This window comes from Cibotium barometz, chromosome 31 (assembly GCF_041138505.1).
Source record: "Cibotium barometz isolate CiBa-2024 chromosome 31, ASM4113850v1, whole genome shotgun sequence".
In the NCBI taxonomy this organism is placed as follows: domain Eukaryota; kingdom Viridiplantae; phylum Streptophyta; class Polypodiopsida; order Cyatheales; family Cibotiaceae; genus Cibotium; species Cibotium barometz.
This window is the reverse complement of record NC_141076.1, coordinates 54,334,489-54,357,207: the sequence shown is the minus strand read 5'-3', so window position 1 is coordinate 54,357,207 and position 22,719 is coordinate 54,334,489. Positions and strand designations below refer to the sequence as shown.

Sequence of the window (22,719 nt, the reverse complement as noted above, 5' to 3'; positions counted from 1 at the left end):
CTGTAGCCGCACCCAAAGATATCGTGCATCCTCATCCTTCCGGACGATGCTGAGAATCTGTCGGAGATGGGATCTAAAAAGGACAGCTACCCCCCCAGAGCCACGTACTCCTCTTGATGTGCGGATCTCTCCTCAAAAAGCTGACTCCCACTCATACCCGGCTATGTATGGTAAGCCCCTCTCAGGGCTCTGATGAGTCTCTGTAAAAAAAATGACATCCCTACCTGTGAGAATCTCGCTCAAGCCTCCTGGATTCGACCACAGCATTGCAGTTCCATATTGCCAACCCCAGGTGTTTGGTCTCATAGACCCCGCGTCCCTATTTGGGATGGCGCTCGGTGATAATGACTCTACCATCTCTGTAGATAGCCCACTTGCCTGCTCTGCGGGCCTCATGAATAGTCACCATCGCCTCACGCCAGTGTGCCACCTGTGCTGGAGTGATATCATCTCCCATGTACACTTATGTGCCCTTGAGGGCAGCCCGTCTGTCTAAGAAGGCCTGTCTGCTGGTGGCATCAGGGAATCTAATGATGAGGGGTCGCTCTCGTGTCATATCCTTTCCTGCCCTCGATGTGTCTACAAAGGGGGGGGGCGATCGCATCTGGCAAAGTGTCATGGCATCCTCCTTTGGGGTAGCCCCCGCCTGTAGCCCCCGTACTCACACATGGAGGGCCCTATCCTTCCTCCGTTTCTCCTCCTCAAGAGTCTCATGTATGATGCTCTGCGGGGGTTTGTGCTTCTTCACCACCTCCACCCAATCTTTCTTCGTGGTCTTCAGCTCTTCCCGCAGCTTATCACTCGCAGCTTTCAACTGCTCCAAGTCAGTCCTTAAACCCTCCTGAATATTCAGTTCCCCTTCCTCCACTGTGTGGTCCTTGATCGTAGCCGTTAGGGCTTCCATTTCTGCCCGGAGTTCCCCTATCATTCGGGCAGCTTCTGGCATTCCTGTTTGTTGCAGCTAGGTCTCTTTCAACATCTGAATCACCTCTTCCTGGTGGTTCACTTGGGCTGTCAGTTCTTCAATCTTGTTGTTCTTTCCTTGTATCTCCTTGCGGAGGCCTTCCAACTGTTTTTTATGTTGGTTCAGAACCCTGTCCAGCACCTTCTTTTGTTCGCCCAGTAATTTCTTGGTGTTTTCCTCCACTGTCTTGATGTATGCCTCCAGCTCCTGTAGGTTCATTGTGTTATTTCCCCTAGTTGCTACCTTGGGGGCCTGAGCAAGGGCAGGTGGGAAAAGGGGGGCGGACACGCAGTGTGGGGAAGCGCGGCTGTGTGCGCCTGGAAGGCGGACATGCACTGTACGGGTCGGAAAAGGGAAGGCATGGCGAGCAGGGATGGGAAAAGGGAGGCGGACACGCAGTGTGAGGGGAAGCGCGGCTGTGTGCGCCTGGAAGTCGAACACGCAGTGTACGGGTGGGAAAAGGGAAGGCCTGGCGAGCAGGGGTGGGAGAAGGGAGACGGACACGCAGTGTGAGGGGAAGCGCGGCTGTGTGCGCCTAGAAGGCGGACACACAATGTATAGGTGGGAAAAGGGAAGACCTGGCGAGCAGGGGTGGGAAGCGGACACGCAGTGTGAGGGGAAGTGCGGCTGTGCGCGCCTAGAAGGCGGACACGCAGTGTACAGGTGGGAAAAGGGAAGGCATGGCGAGCAGGGGTGGGAAAAGGGAGGCGGACACGCAGTGTGAGGGGAAGCGCGGCTGTGTGCCCTGGAAGGCGGACACGCAGTGTACGGGTGGGAAAAGGGAAGGCCTGGCGACGAGCAGGGGTGGGAAAAGGGAGGCGGACACGAAATGTGAGGGGAACCGCAGCTGTGTGCGCTTGGAAGGCGGACACGCAGTGTACGGGTGGGAAAAGGGGGGCGGACACGCAGTGTGAGGGGAAGCGCGGCTGTGTGCGCCTGGAAGGCGGACACGTAGTGTACAGGTGGGAAAAGGGAAGGCTAGGGGTGGGAAAAGGGAGGCGGACACGCAGTGTGAGGGGAAGCGTGGCTGTGTGTGCCTGGAAGGCGGACACGCAGTGTACGGGTGGAAAAAGGGAAAGCCTGGCGAGCAAGGGTGGGAAAACGGAGGCAGACACGCAGTGTGAGGGGAAGTGCGGCTGTGTGCGCTTGGAAGGCTGACACGCAGTGTACGGGTGGGAAAAGGGAAGGCCTGGTGAGCAGCGGAGGCGGAGGGGAAGCGTGCCTGTGTACAGCATGGAAGCACGGGTGCAGGGTGGACACGCAGTGTGAGGGGAAGCGCGGCTGTGTGCGCCTAGAAGGCGGACACGCAGTGTACGGGTGGGAAAAGGGAAGGCCTGGCGAGCAGGGGTGAGAAAAGGGAGGGGGAATGCAGTGTGAGGGGAAGCGCGGCTGTGTGTGCCTGGAAGGCGGACACACAGTGTACGGGTGGGAAAAGGGAAGGCCTGGCGAGCAGCAGAGGCGGAGGGGAAGCGCGCCTGTGTACAGCACGGAAGCAGGGGCGCAGGGCGGACACACAGTATTTCTGGCAACGCAAGTACACGCGAGCAAGTCAGCACTGCAGCGCAGTACAGCAGGGGTGCGCAGTGTAAGCAGGGCAGCTTGGGCGGGGTGGGTACGAAGGGCAGCGCCAGGTACGAAGGGCAGCACGAATAGTGAGAGCAGCGGCGAACCTCGCGATAGAGCGAGGGAGACCACCAGCGTGCAGCGCGAGCAGCGAAGGAGCAAAGGCGTCACGCCATGAGAGAGAGAGAGAGAGAGAGAGAGAGAGTTTTGGGTGATGGCGTGTGTGACTGGTTCACGAACCTGTCCAGCGACCGGGTGAAAGATTCTGTCCAGCGACAACGTCAATCTCCTCTATGCAGTTGAGTGCGTTCACTCGCGCGCGCGCATGTGTGCTACATGCACGCGTGTGTGTGTGGGGGGGGACCTGTGTGTGTGTTTGTGCGCGCGTGTGTGTACAGTGAGCGAGAGAAACACTCTACAATGCGTGCTTTAGTATGGACTCTTCGCCAAATCAGTTGGTTTCAGACCAAAATGTAAATATCAAGGTTTATCGTCATGCTCACAAGAATGATGAGCACAAGAACAAGGTTATGTGTACTGAACTTGGAAAATCTCTCTAGGAGTTATCTCCTGAGGAACGTTTTATTCATGATACACTGCTTGATGACTTTGTGGGCTGTAAAAAGGATTGCCAATTGTCAGAGAGGCCTTCCACCATCGAAGAGGTTTGTTTACATGCCACAAGTGATTTGCATGTGATTGTATCCAAGGTGGAGGGAGAAAAATTTTATAGGCTCTAGCTGCCACCATGAGGTGATGGAAAGAAAAGGAGAATAACGTGGAAGTTGTTAGCAGTCATCTCCTGTCTGTACCATATTACTCAGTGAGGGCCTCTGTTGTGGGTGTGTCTGCCCAAGAGTTCTCTCCATTTTTTCCATGTTTTTTCCCTGTGTTTGGTTGTGGGGGCTGTCTTGTCCTGGCCGACTACATATGTGCTGGCCGATTGGGACCCTTGCCCCCACACTCCATTTTGTACCAGATCTTTGTGTATATAGTAATGGAGTGTGGGGGCAAGGGTGGTATTTATTTGGTTGTGGGGGCTGTCTTGTCCTGGCCGACTACATATGTGCTGGCCGATTGGTCTTTTTCCAATCGTGGACATGTGTGCACCCTGTCGGCTGTTTTTTGGCTGGCCGACCAGCAGCATAGGGTGGTATAAATACCACCCTTGCCCCCACACTCCATTTTGTACCAGATCTTTGTGTATATAGTAATGGAGTGTGGGGGCAAGGGTGGTATAAATACCACCCTTGCCCCCACACTCCATTTTGTACCAGATCTTTGTGTATATAGTAGAGTTTATACAGCTTCTCTCTCTCTCTCTACACTTCCACGGTTTCTTTCTCACAGCAGTTGTCTCATTTTTCGTTGTGCATTCCAACATGATATCAAAGCCCCACTTGGCTTGAAACTTGGAGACAGTGGGAGCTTGAGGGTTTACTGTTTTTTGGTGCTGATTGGAGATTTCTTGGGTTGTTCGGGACTTGGAGAACGGGTAGAAGGCGGCCATCACTGTTGGACAGCCACCTTGCATAGTGTTTGTAGGCTCTTCTTCATTCTTTTCCCCACCCACGCTCCCTTCACAAGACCTTGGAACCCTTGAGATGGTAGATTTTCTTGAGATGGCTGAGAAGCACGTGAAGATCCCCACTCTCCCCACATTCCCGGTGGATCGACAGTTGGACGGGACCAACTATGGCCTCTGGAAGGTAATGATGGAGTATGTCTCAGAGTCTTATGACTTGTCTCATTTCTTTCTACGGACAGGTTTTCAAACAGGTTTTCAAAGATCAATTGCAGATCCTAACTTGTATCTCTTTCAGGAACGTGGTATGGTCATGTTGATTATCCTTTATGTGGATGATCTCATTCTCACTGGTGGTCATGTGGAGCACATAGTTGTGACGAAGGCTGCCTTGTCAAAGGAGTTTGAGATGACCGACTTAGGCTTCATTTCTTTTTAGGATTGGAGATTTGGCAGACCCAGAGGGGGTTCTTTGTTTCTCAACAGTGGTATGTTCATGAGTTGCTGGAGACCTTTGGGATGGAGAACTGCAAGTCTATTTCTTCACCGATGGACCCGAACACCAAACTTACAGTTAATGATCCTTGTGAGCAGGTTGGTGCCTCCTTGTATCAGAAGCTTGTTGGTTCATTGATTTGGTTGCTGAACACCAGATTGGACTTGAGCTTTTCAGTGGGGCTGTTGAGCTCATTCATGCAGACACTTTTGAAGACTCATTGGGATGCAGGATTGCGGATCTTGCAGTATCTGCAGGCTATGAAGGGTCTTGGACTCTTCTATGACACTAGAGGGGGAACGACGGAATGAGTCAGACTCCAAGGTTGGAGTAACTCAGATTGGGGAGGAGATCCAGACACAAGGAGATCTACATCAGGCTAGGGATTTACCCTTGGCTCAAGAGCTATTTCTTGGAGCAGCAAGAGGTAGCTAACTATTGCCTTGTCTTCTACAGAGGCAGAGTACCGGCTTGCTTGTGGTGCTGCTTGCGAGGTTGTGTGGTTGCAGAGGTTACTTGGCGAGATTGGGTTTCCATAGAAGGAACCCACGGTCATCCAATGCGATAACCAAAGCTGTATAGCTATTGCTCGGAACCTATGTCAGATGGCTTACTCCTCATTATGTGTGAGAGCAGCATACATGAGGGGGTTATACTAAAGGATGCTCATAAAATCGTTGCCCTCTTACGGGATGCATCCCCTTTCAGTAGAGATTCCAACATTGGATGCATGACTAGGACTCTTGAGATTTTTAAGCTTGCAAAAATTGCTACAGCTGGGTGCAAGGTTACTTAGTTTTAGACATCAATAAGCTATGAGTATATACGTGTTTTTAGGGAACCCCACATCCCCCCTCACCTCTCAATACTTTGCACATGTAAAATCTTTTCCATGCTCGTTCGAGTTTAATTAATCAGAAAAAAGACATGATTGATTTGCTATCTCCCTTTTTATGATTTTATTTCTGAATAGAAGCCTCTTTTCTGAAAAAAAAAGGATCTATTACCAAAGGAGTCCTCCCATCATAATCAGCCCTGTTTGGGTCTGCTCCAGACTTGATAAGGCTCTTTAGATGAGAAGACTTTCCATTATAAGCCGCATTATTGACCTTTAAGGATAGCTCCACCTCTTGCTCAGCAATCAAGAAGGTAATATCCGTCTCTAATTGCTTTATCCTACTCTCTGATTTGAACTGCACAAAGGAAATTTAAGAACTCAAAAATTATGCAATTTGAAAACATTTGGATATCTTTAAAAGTCATAACAGCATAAGATTGATTTTAATTCAAAATAGTTATAAACACACACTAGTTGAAACAGAAGCCAATGCCTAAAGATAAAGTAGCGCCTAGTACACTTGTCTTTAGTAACAGTGCACCCACCAAAACCACTTATGGCCTCCACCAAGCACAAGCATGCAAAAAGGAGCCAAACACACCTTCAAGAGATTGTCCAAAACTCGCCGCCCGTCTGCAAAGTAGATTTGTATTATATTGAAGAAAGTCTGCTTATCTATTCGGAGGACTTTGCAGAGCTCACACACACGAACGGTGTACGGCTGAGGGATGCTGCACAAGACAGCAACTTCACCAAAGATGCTCTCTGCCTCGAGGTTTGTAATAATTTCTTCCGAACCATCCAAATTAATTACGACTTCTTCCTGAACAAAAGAATCATTTATGTAATCAGAGAAACAACAGTGTACTTTTTTGCATATGAAAATAAGTGTTAATTTTTGAAACATACATATACATACATGCACATATAAGAACAAAACAGGAAAGGACAAGACATACACAGTACAAATATACATACATATGCACAAACATTAAACACAAAATTTGCATTTTTTGTAAAAGACCTTCATGAAAAGCAAAAAGGAATCAACCTACCAATGCTCCATGTGCCACAAAATAGATCTGGTCAACTGCACTCCCTTGCTCGATTATGACTTCTCCAGGTAGAAAATACTCTTCATGCACCCTCGTCGCCTGCTTGTTAGTAGGTGAAAATGACTCATGAGTAGCACTCTTTGACTTTTAATACCATGTAAATCCAACTTAATTATTTATAAACAAGACCAATAGAGCTTTCATTGAGGGCTCACAATTTGACTAATGAACTCGAATGAGCAATTCTGAAAGAGGAGAACACGCTCAACTGTGGACAGGTACAATGATTGAGCCACCTGTTAACGGATTCACCAATAAGGTTTTGTTAAATTATACCATGAAAAAATGCAACCGAAAACCTCTACTACTTACCTACTCTAAAAGAAGAACTTAAGTCTCAAGCCCAGTTCTGCTCTCCTTCCCCTAACTCTAATGATCTATTCAATTTTCTCTGTGTAAGTGTCGAGCCTGCTCAACTTCTTGGAATCGCTAATGAAGCTCATCTACAACTTCCTCTGTCACTAGATCCCTGAGATTATGGGTTTTGTGTAAGTGTCGAGCCTGCTCAACTTGTTGGAATTGCTAGCGAAGCTCGTCTACAACTTCCTCTGTCACTAGATCCCTGAGATTATGGGTTTTCGATCAACTTCATATGGATATGAATTGAGTTTTAGTGAGACACTGTGGGACTTCTTGTGCCCATGTCTAAACTCACTAAACTCATCAGTTGGCTTTCCATGAGACACCATGGGACTTATACCCTTGTCTAACACAACATGATGGAATACAAGCTTGGAGGGCTTCATCACTCGTGGTTTAGAGTTTTCTCAAGAACAGGTGTACCTCTACACGTTATGGGCCTCCCAACGTCAGGGGAGGATGATGCACTGGTCTTCTTCTTCTTTTTTCCCCCAAAAAAGAGAATTCTATTTAGTATGAAAAAATATACAAGAGGGAGATTTCAGACTAAACAAGGGGAAAATCTCAACCAATCCAGTACCTTGTGCTACTAACAAGGTCCCATATGAGCAGGAATGAAAAAGATGCCATAATCCTACTCTCCCATAAATTGGTCATCATTTCTCTCCGTAGCCCTCGACGATCCGTGGATTGTGGCCCAAGTGGCCATGAGGGTGTGGTGTGGATGATATCACTCCAAATCCTGAAAACGCACTGTGACTCATAAACCAAATTCTCAATGGCCTCAGTGCATCTAGCCTTCCAAATGTGCCAAGCAAGACGGCACCACCAAGAAATTCCCTAACTGATCAGATCCATGACTTTCCCCGCATACCTGAGCTGTGGCCCAACTGTATCAGTCAAATGATAGCACCAGATAAAATATATGCATCCTACCTCATCCTTCCAAGGAGATGTGCTATCCTCTGTGCTTCCTTGCACTCCCATAAGTAAACCGTCTCTGGAGCTCCTACACATCTCGGGCATGCTGGGCTAACACTGACGACGACTGATCTCCCACTGGTTGGTGACAAGGCCACCAAGAAGAGAAAGCCAAATAAAGGAGGATATCAGTGTCCTCCTGTAAGAATGCCACAACCTCCTCCTCCAAAAATTCCTCTGAATGTCAAGTGTGATACCATAAGCCTCCCAATGAGGTCTAAGAGTAGGGATTCTCTGAACGTGTCCTAAAACAAGATGCCTGGCATTTCCCCTATGTCTCCTCTGTGTCATCTGGCTCTCTAGCTCAACGCTATCCAGCACTATGAGAGAATGGTGTCATGAGTATCCCTCTTTGGATCCAGTCTTTTTTCCTCCCATGTTTCCTCATGAGTCAGCTTTCGTGTCTATCTCCTGTACAAAGAATGCCACACATCTGTCATTCACAAAAATCTAGAGACAGAAAAGTGTCTGCAGATTGCAAAAGAAACTCCTTGTGGCTGTGGTCTCTCTAGGCCTGCCCTAGTCTCATGCCCCTACGTCTCCTCTGTGTCGTCATTTAGCTCTCTAGCTCAATGCTTTCCAGGACTATGAGAGAATGGTGTGATGAGTATCCCTCTTTGGATCCAGTCTTTTTTCCTCCTATGTTCCCTCATGAGTCAGCCTTCGTGTCTCTATCTCTCATGTAGAAAGAATGCCATATCTGTCATTCACAGAAATTGTAACATGCGGAAGCTTTGGGGTCGAATTGGTAACTTCAATGCTCAGAATTCAGCAATCTTTCACGATGAAAATAATGCACAAAATTGAAGTAGATGTGCAGAAAATAGAGAGAGAGAGAGAGAGAGAGAGAGAGAGAGAGAGAGTAGAAGAGGACACAGTATTGGGTCCCAAATACCCTCTGTAGGGCCCCCACCAAAAATGGTGTATTTGCTTTATTAGAATGATGCAAATCAGAAAATAAAGACTGAACTTGACCTGTTTTGGCTGAGATAAATCTCTGCCCTCCTTCACCTTCAACTTTCACCCTTGCATTAGCTTCTCCCTTGGCTGTCCGGGCCCTTGAGATGCTTCAGCACTTTGTGAAATATGAGATGGAATGAATGAAATCATGGCTGACCTTTTATACCCTCTCGGGCACCCAGTCGGCCAGCAGCATGAAGTCGGGTGGCATTAAATGCTCACGACTTGTGAAAAAATCGCAATAAACTGCTGAAATGGTTTCATACTTCTGAAAGTGGCCTGGCCACTCTGCGCATGGGCTATGGGCTGCTGGGCAGCCTGTGTGGGCTGTCCCACACCTGGCCAACAGCCCCTATAGAGCCTAAGGCCAGTCGGCTGGCTGCCTACTGGCCATAGGGCTGGCTGACAGCCCCTTCCAGCCCAACACACGGCTGGTGGGCACAGCCGGGGACCTCTTGGCCCCTTGGGGGTGGTTCTACACCTCCCCCATGCCCACACTAATGGTCTTGGGGTAGCCCTATGGGCTGGCCCCATCTCTAAATGCAAAACCTACATGCCTACACAGAGGTCTGGCATCCAGTAGCACACCAGATACACAGAACAACTGACATCATTCCAGAGGGAGACTCACAACGCGGACTGGCACTGCTTCATGTGCAGGACAATGCACACCTTGGACGCATATTGACTCGTCCCAGACTAGGCTCACATGGGACTAGTTTCCACTCCAGGTCCAGCACCTTCTTGTTTAGATATATTCACGTGGCATCCAAGTGCGGGATGCACGTGACAGAAATCTAGAGGCAAAAAAGTTTGTCTATGCCTGCTCTAGTCTCATGCCTCTATCTCTCCTCTGTGTCATCTGGCTCTCTAGCTCAATGCTGTCCAGCATTGGGGTGATGAGTATCCCTCTTTGGATCCAGTTTTTTTTTCCTCCTATGTTTCCTCATGAGTTAGGCTTCGTGTCTCTCTATCTCGTGTAGAAAGAATGCCACACATCTGCCATTGGCAGAAATCTAGTGGCAGAAAAGTGTCTGGAAATTGTGAAAGAAACTCCTTGTGGCTATGATCTCTCTAAGCCTGCTCTAGTCTCATGCCCCTATGTCTCATCTGTGTCATCTGGCTCTCTAGCTCAACGCGGTCCAGCACTATGAAAGAATGGTGTAATAAGTATCCATCTTTGAATCCAATTTTTTTCCTCCTACCGGTGAGTCAGTTTTCGGATACTCATCACACCACTATGAAAGAATGGTGTGATGTTTGGATCCAGCACTATGAAAGAGTGATGGTGTGATGAGTATCCCTCTTTGGATCCCGTCTTTTTTCCTCCTATGTTGCCACATGAGTCAGTCTTCGTGTCTCTCTACCTTGTGTCATCATACTCTATGGTTGGCCAAGGCGGCCCAATGCCTCTAGCACTAAAAGTGGTCTTTGATCTCATATCATAGCATGCTCCGTAGTCTCGACCTCATGCATGTCACATACCCTATGTGTGTCAATGGCACCTCTTTCCTGTCTCACTTTGCAGCCTGTGTGCTGACGCTCACAGCTAACCCATGGAGAGCTTGAGGGCATGTGATAGGTGTGTCAAGGTATCCTCATATCTCAAGAAATCCATCTAACTCCGATTCAAGGAACTGATCTTGATATAAGCTCATCATAGACAAGAGTTCTCTGGTTGTAACCATGTTAAATGTATATATAGCTGCTGAGTATCATCTCTGATGATCTTGTTGGCAATGCATCTGTACAGGCCATATATTGGAATCCATCTGATCACTTGCATAATAGCAATTGTTTACCCCTTGTGATACCAAGTGCACGGATGATGATACAGCTGGCTATCGGAGTCATTGCCTGCCCTCTATTGTGTGACCAAGCTAGGATTGAGAGCATTCAAGTTGCAATCTTTGTGAGGAGTTGTTGAGAGAGCCTTCACCATCATTGTGAGTTGAGAGAGTAAGAGAGAGTATTAAGTTGGCATGATCCAAAGCACTACAAATCTGTTATTTGTCCTCCTTGATTGGGAGAAGCACCAACTTCATCAAGTCATTTCTGAGTGTGAACATTTCCTTCCAAACTTGTGTGAGAGGAGTGAAGTGAGTGAAGAGAGAAAGAGAGAGAGCTCTGAATTTCTGTGTGAGAAAAAGTGAGAAGAGAGGTGAGATTTGTGGCGAGGGGGAGAGAGAGAGAGAGAGAGAGAGGGAGAGAGGTCTCTATGTGAATATTCTCTCCAAGAGGGAAATCAGAGAGAGAGAGAGGGAGTGAGAGAGCCCTGTGTGAGCTTCTTTCTCACTTGAGAGAGGGAGATCTGCATTACTGAGTGAGGTAATTTCTGAGTGAGAGAGAGAGAGAGAGAGAGAGAGGCGAGACAACCCTTCTACATTGTGACAAAAAGAGAGAGACTTTCCATCTCAAATCTATTTGAGAGAGAGGTGAGAAAAGAGTGAGAGGTTCACTTAGGGTTTAGCTTGTGTGCTAATTAGGTCTTAATCTTGAGAGAGGGAGATCTGCATTACTGAGTGAGGTAATTTCTGAGTGAGAGAGAGAGAGAGAGAGAGAGGCGAGACAACCCTTCTACATTGTGACAAAAAGAGAGAGACTTTCCATCTCAAATCTGTTTGAGAGAGAGGTGAGAAAAGAGTGAGAGGTTCACTTAGGGTTTAGCTTGTGTGCTAATTAGGTCTTAATCTTATTGTTAAGCTTTTTTTAGTGTTCATTTGATCTTGTGCTTATGAGCTCTCAATAATCTCATTGATGAGAAGCTCTAATCTATGTATTCAATTTTAATAATGTGAAAGTCTCTTTTTCTATCCCCTATATTGCATGTGAAAGACCATGACCCTTACCTTGCCGAGGTTGACACACAAATCCTATTCCACACGTATGCACATAAAGAAAATAAAGAAAGAAAGATATATTACTAAAGACCCAATGGGCCTATGAGACCAAAGTGATATAATAATGTCCATGGCATACGTCATCATGGAACAGAAAATAAAATAGGAACAAAACAAAGCTATCTCACTAGAATGATACAAAACTGTCCATGGAATACCAGGAACATGGAAAGAGCATCAGCCCCCAATAGATGGTATACCACTCTCCAAAATATCAAGCATGGGGCTAATGAGTATGGCCGAGAGGTCTCCCTTAGCTACATCATGTGGAAAGGTAGCTCGATGGCGGTGGAGCATGTCACGGATGTGGAGCTAATGAGGGGATCGTGGCCGACGTCCGGGAGACCAGGGGCGTCGGGCACACTAGAATGCGGAGGCCTGGTACGAGGTAACTCCTCTCGGGTGAGGTGGATCCGGAACAGCCCGAGATGGGCCAACAGAATCCTCTGTATGGGTGTCCTCCACCTCCTAGGTCCGGAAGAAGCTGGTGATAGTTGGCTGGCGAGGGAAGGGTCGGGGTGGCTAGGGGAAAAGCTCTCTCAAAGAAGTGTCTCTGTGTTTGTGGAGCTCAAGCAGGAAGAGTCCTAGGCAATGCTAGTCGAGGAAGTCAATGATCCTAGAGAGTGGACCAAATCCCTCACGAAACAGATAGTGAAACCCCTCGCGGATCTCACAGTATACTAGGCAACATATGTAATGCTCCTCTGTCTCAACCTGTGTGGGGCATAATCGGCAGATCCTCTCCTCCGTGGGTCTCCGTATGAGCTCCCCGGCTCTGAAGACACACTCAGCTCTACTTGTCTCCACTCTAAGGTGATGGGATGAAACCTGTATCTAGCCAATCGCAATCCGCATGGCATGGGACATGTGAACACTCAGGTAGCCCAGCTGCTGCTGGATGAATCCATCCTCACAGAGTGTCAGGAAGTGATCTTTGTAGAAGTGCATCTTCGTTGGGAGCTCCAAAGGTGTGATCCATGTGCAATGGGTGCAGAGGCTGAGAAGATCCAACCCGGTTGGTGTCCTCGTGAGAGAGCTGGGGAAAAGGGGAGTCCAAACTATACTAAAGGGGTGGAAGGCTGTCCATGCAAAGCCCATAGACTGAGAACCAAGTGGACACTAGGGCATACCGTACTCCAGGGTGGCCCTTGAGGACTCCAAGGCAAGCCTCGTGAGAGAGCTGGGGAAAAGAGGAGTCCAAACTATACTAAAGGGGTGGAAGGCTGTCCATGCAAAGCCCATAGACTGAGAACCAAGTGGACACTAGGGCATACCATACTCCAGGGTGGCCCTTGAGGACTCCAAGGCAAGCCTCGGGTACCTGCCGGGATCCATGTGACTGATGCAATGGACGTATGTCACTGTTTGGAAGTCGGGGCTGCAGCAAACTCTACCTCGATAATTTGGTGTGGGACTGATGTTTTGCTGCAAATCATACGGGAGAACATCATGACCTGGGGCCTCTCAACTCGCTGAATCCTCATCAGATAAATCTGCCCCCAAAAGGCCGCTCCATACATCAAGGATGGTATGACGAAGGTGTCAAAAAGCCAACCCTTCGTCCTGGGCTCCTGGAAATGTGCCTAGAAGCACTGCCGCTCAAGTAAGCTCAAGGTTGCATATCACCGTGTCACTCTGGCATGTGTTGTGGGAAGCATGGTGAAGCGTGGGCCATTGAAAGTGACACCAAGGTAGACATAGGATGAGACAATCTCTACAAGATCCCCTCTGTATGTGAAGCTCGATCAGGATGTGAAGGGGTGGGAGGGGAGGTATTGAAGACCATTACCTTGGTTTTACCAAGGTTACAAGAGACATTCCACTGAGTACAAAAGTCCTGTAAGGCATCCAATTGTCTCTGAAGCCCCTCAGCTGAATCTAAAAGGAGGACAATATCATCTGCATAAAGTAGCAGGGGGATCAATATGCCTGCTAGTGTGGGACCAGCCCCACCTAATCTGTCAATGAAGCTCGAGATCTCATCAATGTAGAGGCCAAAAAGAGTGGGTGATAGAGGGCAGCCCTATTTCACCCCAATAGTGCTGGAAATCTCCTACGATGTACCTCCCGGGGCTCTCACTCATCGGTGATGACAGACTCATAGAGGGCGTTGATGCTGACCGTACCACCTTTGTAGATAGCACACTTGCCCGCTCTACAGGCCTCATGAACTGTCACCATCGCCTCACACTGGTGTGCCACTTGTGGTGTGCCACTTGTGGTAGGGTGAGATCATCCCCCATGTACACCTGATTGTCTAGGAAAGCATGTCTTCTGGTGGCATCAAGGATTTTGATGATGAGGGGCCGCTCTCATGTCATATCCTTGACTTCCCTCCATGTATCTACAAAAGGGGGGGGAGGGGGGGACACTCCTGAGTCCTATCCTCTAGCAAAGCGTCCCGGCATTTGCCTTCGGGGAAGCCCCCACCTGTAGCCCCCACACTTGCACATGGAGGGCCCTATCCTTCTTGTATTTCTCCTCCTCGAGAATCTCATGTATGATTCTCTGTGGGGGTTTGTGCTTCTTCACCACCTCCACCCAATCTTTCTTGGTAGTTTGCGGTTCTTCCTGCAACTTATCACTCACGACCTTCAACTGCTCCAAGTCCATCCTTAGACCCTCCTGAATATTCAGTCCCTCTCCCTCCACCGTATGGTCCTTGACAGTAGCCTTTAGGGCTCCCATTTCTGCCCGGAGTTCCCCTATCACTGGGGCAGCCTCTGGCATTGCCTATTGTTGCATCTCGGTCTCTTTCAACATTCGAATCTCCTCCCCTTTGCTGCCAATTCTTCAATCTTGTTATTCTTGCCTTGTATCTCCTTGCGGAGGCCTTCCAACTGTTTTTCATGTTAACATCTTACAAAGGATTACAAGGAAAAGAAAAGAAAATTGTGTTAGCATCTTCCAAAAGACTACAAGGGTCTATGAGACCAAGGTGATATATTAGAGTGTATCTATCATAACAAAAGCTAAATGATTGCTTCATAATAGATACTGAAAATAGTTAAGTATAAAAGCTAAATTTGGCTTCATGAGAGAAGACCTATAAACACCCAGGTGCATCATCTACCTCTGGACTGAACCCACAAATCCTAGTCGACATCCCTCCATACCAGGGAGTAAGATGCATGTGAAAATTTGATAATACTCAATTGTTTTTTAAAGACCTTATAAACTAAATAGGTGTTGCTCATCATCACAGTTTTCATAATCCTAAAACCTTAAGGAAAAGTCATGCAAACCTTTGCACGAATTGATAATGGCAAATCTTGCACAACACCATCTTCAATGAACTGGCATTCATATTGCAATTGCAAATGGCTCTTCAACAGTGATCTTATCTCTCTTTCCAACCTATTTCTGTTCATATACTTGATCAATACTGTCATTTTATCCCGAAACTTCTCTGTATTTGATCCTTTCACTATCAATGCTGTCATGTTACCAATTAAATAAGCCCCCAATATCATGTCAAACGACACAAAAATCATGACAAAAACCATCTCCCTTGTATTCACAGCATGAATGTCACCGTACCCTGAAAACCCAATCAACATATGAGGATTTGTTTACTTCTAGACTATACAAGACAACAAAGATCTCTCTCTCTCTCTCTCTCTCTCTCTCTCTCTCTCTCTCTCTCTCTCTCTCTCTCTCTCTCTCTCTCATTTTTGAGAGTAACCTTTCGGGGCTCCAAAATCTACTTGGGAGATGACTTGATGCAAATACAAGTAGAACACCGCAAAACAAGTATGGCCCAAGTCATGGAAGCATGGAAGGCAGGCAAATGGGCGGTTTATCGCGATGGCAAAATCATCGTCACAGATAAATAGCCCGCATGGTGGAGGATAATTGGTTCTGCAATCCTTAAGACGGCTCTTGTCTCCCCTAGTTTAGAGCTCCAAAAGATATGTAGAAGATGTGAGGGCAAAAGGACAAAAGGACCAGATGTGCAAGAGATCAGAGCAAATCAACATAGCATGAAATGGATGAATGAGTGTATGTATAATGGTGAATGAAATCCACTACAAGAGGCCCTCTGATGTGAGGTGACTCTGAGTAGTAGACCGTCGAAGAAGCAAAGACGAGGTTGGAGCTGAAGCACGGTCGGTGACAAAGGCTCATGTCGGTGGATGCGGAGGCACTCTGAGGTGGTAGATGTCTGTAGTGGGCAGCGGATATGAGAGTAAATGTTCATGGTGCTCTTTTTTTCCCTGCGTGTAGTGCGTGTGTGAGCACACACACACATAATAATAAGATGCATGCACACACACACACACACACACACAAATACATACATATATATGTTGTCTGTATGTATATATTTTTTGTGTGTGCGCACGAATTCCCACGCGTGTGCGTGGAAACAAGAACACACATGGACACACAACCCCCCAAGTATACATATGTTTTTGAGAGAGAAGGGGGTAGAGAGAGAGAGAGAGAGAGAGAGAGAGAGAGAGAGTTACATACAAAGAAACAAGTCTTTCGAAAGTCAAGAGTTTCCTTACCAACTGTAGCCATTGTGACGATTGCGAAGTAAAGTGACACAACGTAACGCCTGCCAAGGTCAATGTGTCGGAAATTATGAAAATCATAACCACCGAGTGTTAAGCTTCCGATCCATGTAAGCTTTTCCTGTGTGGGAGGCAAAGTAGTTGCCAGATAGTAGAAGATACAGGCTGCCGTATGAGTGCAATACAGCTCCACCGTTATCAGCTTCACTATCCTTGTAAACAAATAGTTGATGCGTATATCTTGTTCCAATCTATAGAAAAAGGAGATGACCTTCCGAACACGATATAATCTTACCCAAAGCAGGTATCTCACCAACTCTCTTTTGCCTGCTCCCTGTGATATTGTGATCACCACAGCACCAGCATACATTCAACATAAAACCTGTTGCTACAGTCTCTCATTGGAAATACGAATTCTCTCACCTTATATATAACGTCCCATGGAAGACAACCCAGAATGTCTGGAATCAAGTCAGATTTTGCATACCTGCAGAACAAATGTAGAAAAGGTTTAAAATCGCCTATCAGTACTGAAAAATATTAGTAACACCACCACCAGCTCAAAACCTCCTCGTAATGATGCAAGCACAACCACCTGCATCAACCTGCATGACAGGCTGATACCACATCCTATGAGTACCAACATGCATGCTCATATACATGGATTATGAAACGGATGATAGAACCACCACAGCCTGTGAATAACAGCAGACATGCTCATGATATACATGCAATGGATGCAGTCAACAGCTGCGTAGCACAAATGGTAGAGCATTAAAGTCTTGGAGGGTAGACTCAATATTCAATTCTTGGGGGTGCGTAGGGGGGTGTGTGTGTGTGTGTGTGTGTGTGTGTGTGTGTGTGTGTGTGAGATATCTCCCCAAAGAAAAAGAAGCAAAAGTGTTTGTAATATTGCAGCAAATGTGTGAGAAAAGCTTTTTTGCATCATGACTTTTACCTGAGGGCAATGCTGTGATGATCCACCACCCACTTGTAAGTGTGCCGGTCTTTGTATGCAACAAAGAAATTGACCAGGATGTCCACCATAAAGATGAACTGGCCTGCTTGATCGATCCACCATAGGTTCTTCGGCAATCCTCTAAAGAACCCGAATTCAATAGGTGTGAAGAAAGAGGAGTATATAGCCCATGCCAAAATCACATACACCCAAAGGTGGTATTTCCTGCACAATCAAACCATAAGAAAAACTGCCAGCCATCCTCATTTTTTTTGCCATGGATTACTTCTACAAAACTTTGCTACATAAGTGAAGAAATGGGTTTAAAAGGGTACTTAGTTTGACATTAGTGTAGGAAAAGCAAGACGATGGTAACTAAGCACACATAAAAAAGCAATATAAAATAATGCGTATTGTTTTGATAATGAGAGAAAAAAAATTGTTTATTTCTCAATTGGCGTATTTTAAGGTCTACAATGTTAATACATGCTTAACTCACAATCGACACACAATTTTGGAAAAAAAAATTTGAAATAAGTGTACATTGCAAATAACTACAAACCTAGACAGAATGCAATATTTGCAAGGATATTACATGATTGTAAGCAAGCTTTATGTGTATGTATGTATATAAACATGTGTCTATAGGCCAATGAGGTGATAACTTAAGTGGTGAAGCTGTTTGCTTAGGACCAAGAGGTTTTGGGTTCAAAACCTCCCTTGGTACTTTTTTGGCGGCATCGCTTATTACAGGTAGATAGTTAAGCGCCTACGAGCGGTGAAAAATCGGTAACTACGGGAGAATCTTGAGCTCAAGGCCAGTGAAAAATCGGTAACTACGAGAGAATCTTGAGCTTAAGGCCAGTCGGAAAAAAAACATGTGTGTACAGACATCAATGCATGCATATATATGTACATAGTCCACTTATGTATTGTACAAAACTCATGTGAAAGTACAAGGATGGATAAATACAGGATAAGATACACACACACACACACAGACCTGCTTTCCTTGGGGACAATGACTTTGTTCCAGAAGTGGGGGAAGACTAGGCCGCTCTCTTGGCTTCTCCAGTCCCTTCGGAAGAGGTTGAGGCGGCTCTGCACGGACGACTCCAGGGAATCCTTCAGCTCCTGGAGCTCATACTCTTCATCCTTCTCCTTTCCCATCTCTCTCTCTCTCACACACACACACACACAGGCAGCTTAATAGCAGGAGCTTGCCAAGGCCCAGTGTTGTGTTATTACGTGTTGAGATTTTCCTCCTATAATAATCTGCATGCACTACAGTTGGAAAACTGGGAAAAAAAACAATAAAGAGAAGTGGGCATTGAGACTTTCCTTTATTTTAAAATAAAATGCTTATATAATTAAGGAAAGAAATGGCTGTCTTTTGAGCATACTGTCACAAAGAATATTAATCAAGGGCAATGCTGGAACCATGGGCTCATGAGATGCTGAAAAAATCACAAAACCCAAACCAAAAATAAAAATAAAAAATAAAAAATAAAAAGAGGATTTCGAAATTACAAATGTTCTCTGATACAGCTTCAAAGCAGAAAATTATGTAAACCGAAAGCGGACGTATGCACAGGATTGCGACGAAGCTTTGTATTCACCTAAGATTTTCTGAGTGCTGGATTAACGACAGCGAGAAGGTTTCGTTTGAGAAAAGAAATCAAAAACTAGGAAGCAGAATTAGGCAGCAAATACGTTGACGAAGAAGAAGATGGCCAATTGGGCGCTTTTGTTTTTGCCGACTAAGCTCTGTCTCCCTCTCTGATCTCTCCCTCCCGCAATATGAGCTATTGCAGGAACGTGAGCAAAGACACCAATTATCCTAGCTTAGGCGCAGCACTAATGACAAACTACTGCCATGATTAAGGTTGAGATTAACTCGGACTGCAATCGATTCGTGCCAAACATAAAATTTCACGAGGATGGCGGCCTTTGCATGGCAGCACTAGCTTCTTGCTGTATATATACTGCCAGGATTCGTGGGGCGGTGTTATTCTGGGTAGGCTTCCCCTCGCACGCGCACGTGTCCAAAAAATCCTCTCTGCACTTGCCCTTCCGCGTGCTTATACACACTATGAAAATGTGGCGCTTCCTCGGACCTCCTCCCTGCCTCCCTAGAGGCTGTTCTCACGCCTAACACGCGGCGCTACCGCCGAGAAGCTCACTTTTATTACCATCCTCCAGGGTTCAGGAAAAGACCGGTTCGCTTCATCCTCGAGCTTGCTTAATTTCTAAACAATCCCCTCATCTTGAGAGGAGGAGGAAACATGCCTCCTCCAGTTTTTCAACACAATACTAGTCATTTGAAGAAACTATGAAGAAAACGCCAGTTCAAAATCACATTTTTATCATGTCAAGTTCACTCAAAAATGTTTCCCAAACACTTCCATCCTACAACAAGACTAGCTCCCCATTTTCTTTGGCTTTTTCCAAGCCAAGGTCCCACTTCAACAATCCATTTCACAAAAGATTTGCCCACACAATCCAAAACGTCTGTAACTAATCTACCTCCTAGAATAAGATTTTCCTCATCCTAATTGAAACATATGCTTGTAAGCTCACAAGTGCCAACACCCCCTCCCCCCTTTTTACCTTGAAAGTGAAGCTTCTAATATATTTGGATGATGCTAATTCATTATGTAAATGAAAGTTTTGATGTACCCTCATTCGATTTGTTGTTTTGCTAAGTTAGGGTGTTTAAAGACCTGTACCCACCCTTAATCCAAAGGTCATTTTTCACCGCCTAAAATTTTGGACTTTTGATCTCCTTTTGTCTATTCCCCCACCCATCCATTTTAGACGTTTTCCACATCACCTTTCCCCCCCTTCCCAATGTGTTTATGATGTCATCCTCTCCAAGGAGCGTTGATTCTTTTGTATCATATGAGCACTAACATATGTGGAAGGGCTATTGCATCTTGCTTCCCCCCACTTACAATAGCTATTTAAGTTCACATGCACTACTTTTTAATTCACGTTTTTCATTGAGCTTGCACTCACTTTCTTGTCAAGTGAATGTTACGAATTTCCTCTAAAGGGGTTAGTCAAATGCATGAAAAGGTGTGTACATGTGATCTCCAAAAATAATCATTTTGTGGAGGGGACTTGCTTCTTTTCTCCTTAAATTTAATGACTTGAACAAAGATCCAAAGCCGTGCACAGGCTCATTCTTTACCGCATAGATGGTGGAAAAGAATAAGTCTATGCATGGCTTTGGCTATTTTGTGGAGGCAACTTGCTTCTTTTCTCCTCAATTTTTGTGACTTGAACAAATAGAAAAATCCATGCATAGGCTCATCCTTTGCCACATAGATGGTGGCAACTTTAAACAGCATACACCTATTTGATCATGTTTAAATAGTCCTTTTCTAAATCATTTTCAAGTGGTTGGTTATAATAGTGTAATAAAAAATTTGGTCCATTGCGTGTCATATCACAAATAGAGATGATGATGATGATGTGTGGTCCATTGCGTGTCATATCACAAATAGAGATGATGATGATGATGTGTGTGTGTGTGTGTGTGGAAGATGTACAGCTTGTAAAGCAAATAATGTCTTGTTACATGCAATAAAATATACTTGCTTAATAAATCTATCAACAATAGTCTAAAGCATATCATTTCATGCAAAAGTAATAGGCAAACCAGTCATAAAATCCATGGAAATTTCTTCCCAAGGGCCATTAAGAATAGGCAATAGCATGAATAAGCTATGTTGTTTTCCACGATACCACTTAACTCTTTGACAAAACATTACATTCAAAAACAAAGTTAGAAATATCATTCTTTACATTAGGCAAATGAAGTTCACATGCACCATAAATATCATCTAACAAATCATTAACACGTGGAATAGGACACCTATTTTTAGCAGTTATCTTATGCAATGAAATATAGTTGAATACGATATGTTTTGTACTTTTTTCTGAACTAGAAATACTGGGGCTCCAAAGGGTGACCTACTAGGTCATATGAGGCCACGGTTTAAGAGTTCTTCTATTTGCCATTAAATTTTTTCGTTAGATTTAATTTTGTCTATAAGGGACTCTTTGAGGTGGTTTTGACTACCAAGGATAATCTCAATTGTATAATCTTCGGAACAAGATGTACGTAGTCGTGGGAGTAGGTCATTTTCAAAATAATATTTGAATTGATCTAGACAAGTTTGTTAACTATGAGACAATTTGTGCTCAATTTCTTTAATTTCGTTCATGCAAACCATGTAAGCTTTTCCATGTTTCGTTAGTGCATGTTTTGCTTGAGTGTGTGATAACAATAGATAGATTTCATGAGAAATGTCACTGTGAAGAGTTGAAGTTTCATTATGATGGGTGATCCACATAGTCAATTTGGGGATTAAACTGATGACAAAAAGACATGTGCAAGATGATATTACTAGTGTGTAGAGGTGCAATCATGAAATTTCTTTTCTCTTTATAAGGACCAATGGCAATTTCTAACTGCCTAATTTCTTTATTGTCATTATAACCTATATCTTGAAATGCAGACTTAACCTTATAGAGAGATGGATGTGTATCTAATTGCAATTTCTTAATAGCACGTTCAAAAATAAAATTGTGCATACTTCCATTGTCATGTAGCACTATGATATCATGATCATTAATTTACCCTTTATTTTAAGCAATGAATAAGGTGAAACAGGGTTACCTAGCATGTCATTTTGGTCGTGATTACCATCATCGTGTAGCATATCTTTGGACCAATCTAAAGCATAATCACCATCTTTGTTAGGCACCTCATCGATGTTGTAAAGCTAAGCAAAACTGGCTGCTTAGAGATCTTCCAACATCGAGGAGCAAAAAGACCTGGTTGATTTTACACTTATAGCATGTAGGGTGAGGCTTTTTGGCAATATTAGTGTTGTGAAAAGCTGAAACAGGGTTACCTAGCATGTCATTTTGGTCGTGATTACCATCATCGTGTAGCATACCTTTGGACCAATCTAAAGCATAATCACCATCTTTGTTAGGCACCTCCTCGATGTTGTAAAGCTAAGCAAAACTAGCTGCTTGGAGATCTTCCAACATCGAGGAGCAAAAAGACCTGGTTGATTTTACACTTATAGCACGTAGGGTGAGGCTTTTTGGCAGTATTAGTGTTGTGACTATTGGTTAAACCTATTTTACACTCTACATCATGTTCTAAACCAATAGCATCATCCAGTGGAATGGGCTTGAACATGTTTACCTCTACTTGAATAGTTTCTTCAAGGCCAGATATATAGCAATCTTGAATATTATATTTAGGCACATCTTCAACCGCATGCAAAGTTGAAGTAGATTTTACCAAAACTTGTCAATGTATCAAGGAATTGTCTTGTGATCATAGACAAAGTGTCCATGCATAACGAGCTTTAAGGGCAGACTGTGGTGGTAAAAATCTAGACTTCACCTTGCATTGAAATTCCTCCCAAGTAGTAGGCTTGTCAAGGCTATTTTGCGCGATCAACCATATGGTTCTCAGTGTATTGAGGAATTATCTTGCAGTCAAACATAGACA

The 22,719-nt window shown here is 45.2% G+C and overlaps 1 protein-coding gene across 6 annotated transcripts in view; it reads right to left on the bottom strand.

The window, feature by feature from the left end:
* LOC147621055 (potassium channel KOR2-like) overlaps positions 1-19,586 on the bottom strand; it is a 41,712-nt gene extending 22,126 nt beyond the window's left edge. For 2 of the 6 annotated variants that reach the window (XM_086825304.1, XM_086825301.1), the window contains exons 1-10: positions 18,800-19,338; positions 18,184-18,637; positions 17,181-17,405; positions 16,646-16,709; positions 16,217-16,556; positions 14,948-15,243; positions 6,657-6,737; positions 6,442-6,540; positions 5,988-6,209; positions 5,556-5,741 (exon numbers count right to left, since the gene is read on the bottom strand). In XM_086825304.1, coding sequence (XP_086681430.1) covers positions 5,556-5,741; positions 5,988-6,209; positions 6,442-6,540; positions 6,657-6,737; positions 14,948-15,243; positions 16,217-16,556; positions 16,646-16,709; positions 17,181-17,405; positions 18,184-18,350 — 1,680 coding nt within the window. In that variant the 5' untranslated portion in view covers positions 18,351-18,637; positions 18,800-19,338. Of the gene's footprint in view, positions 1-5,555; positions 5,742-5,987; positions 6,210-6,441; positions 6,541-6,656; positions 6,738-14,947; positions 15,244-16,216; positions 16,557-16,645; positions 16,710-17,180; positions 17,406-18,183 lie in introns of all 6 variants that reach the window. The other 4 variants (XM_086825306.1, XM_086825305.1, XM_086825303.1 and 1 more) reach the window with 3 other exon arrangements.
* Positions 19,587-22,719: the final 3,133 nt, after the last annotated feature.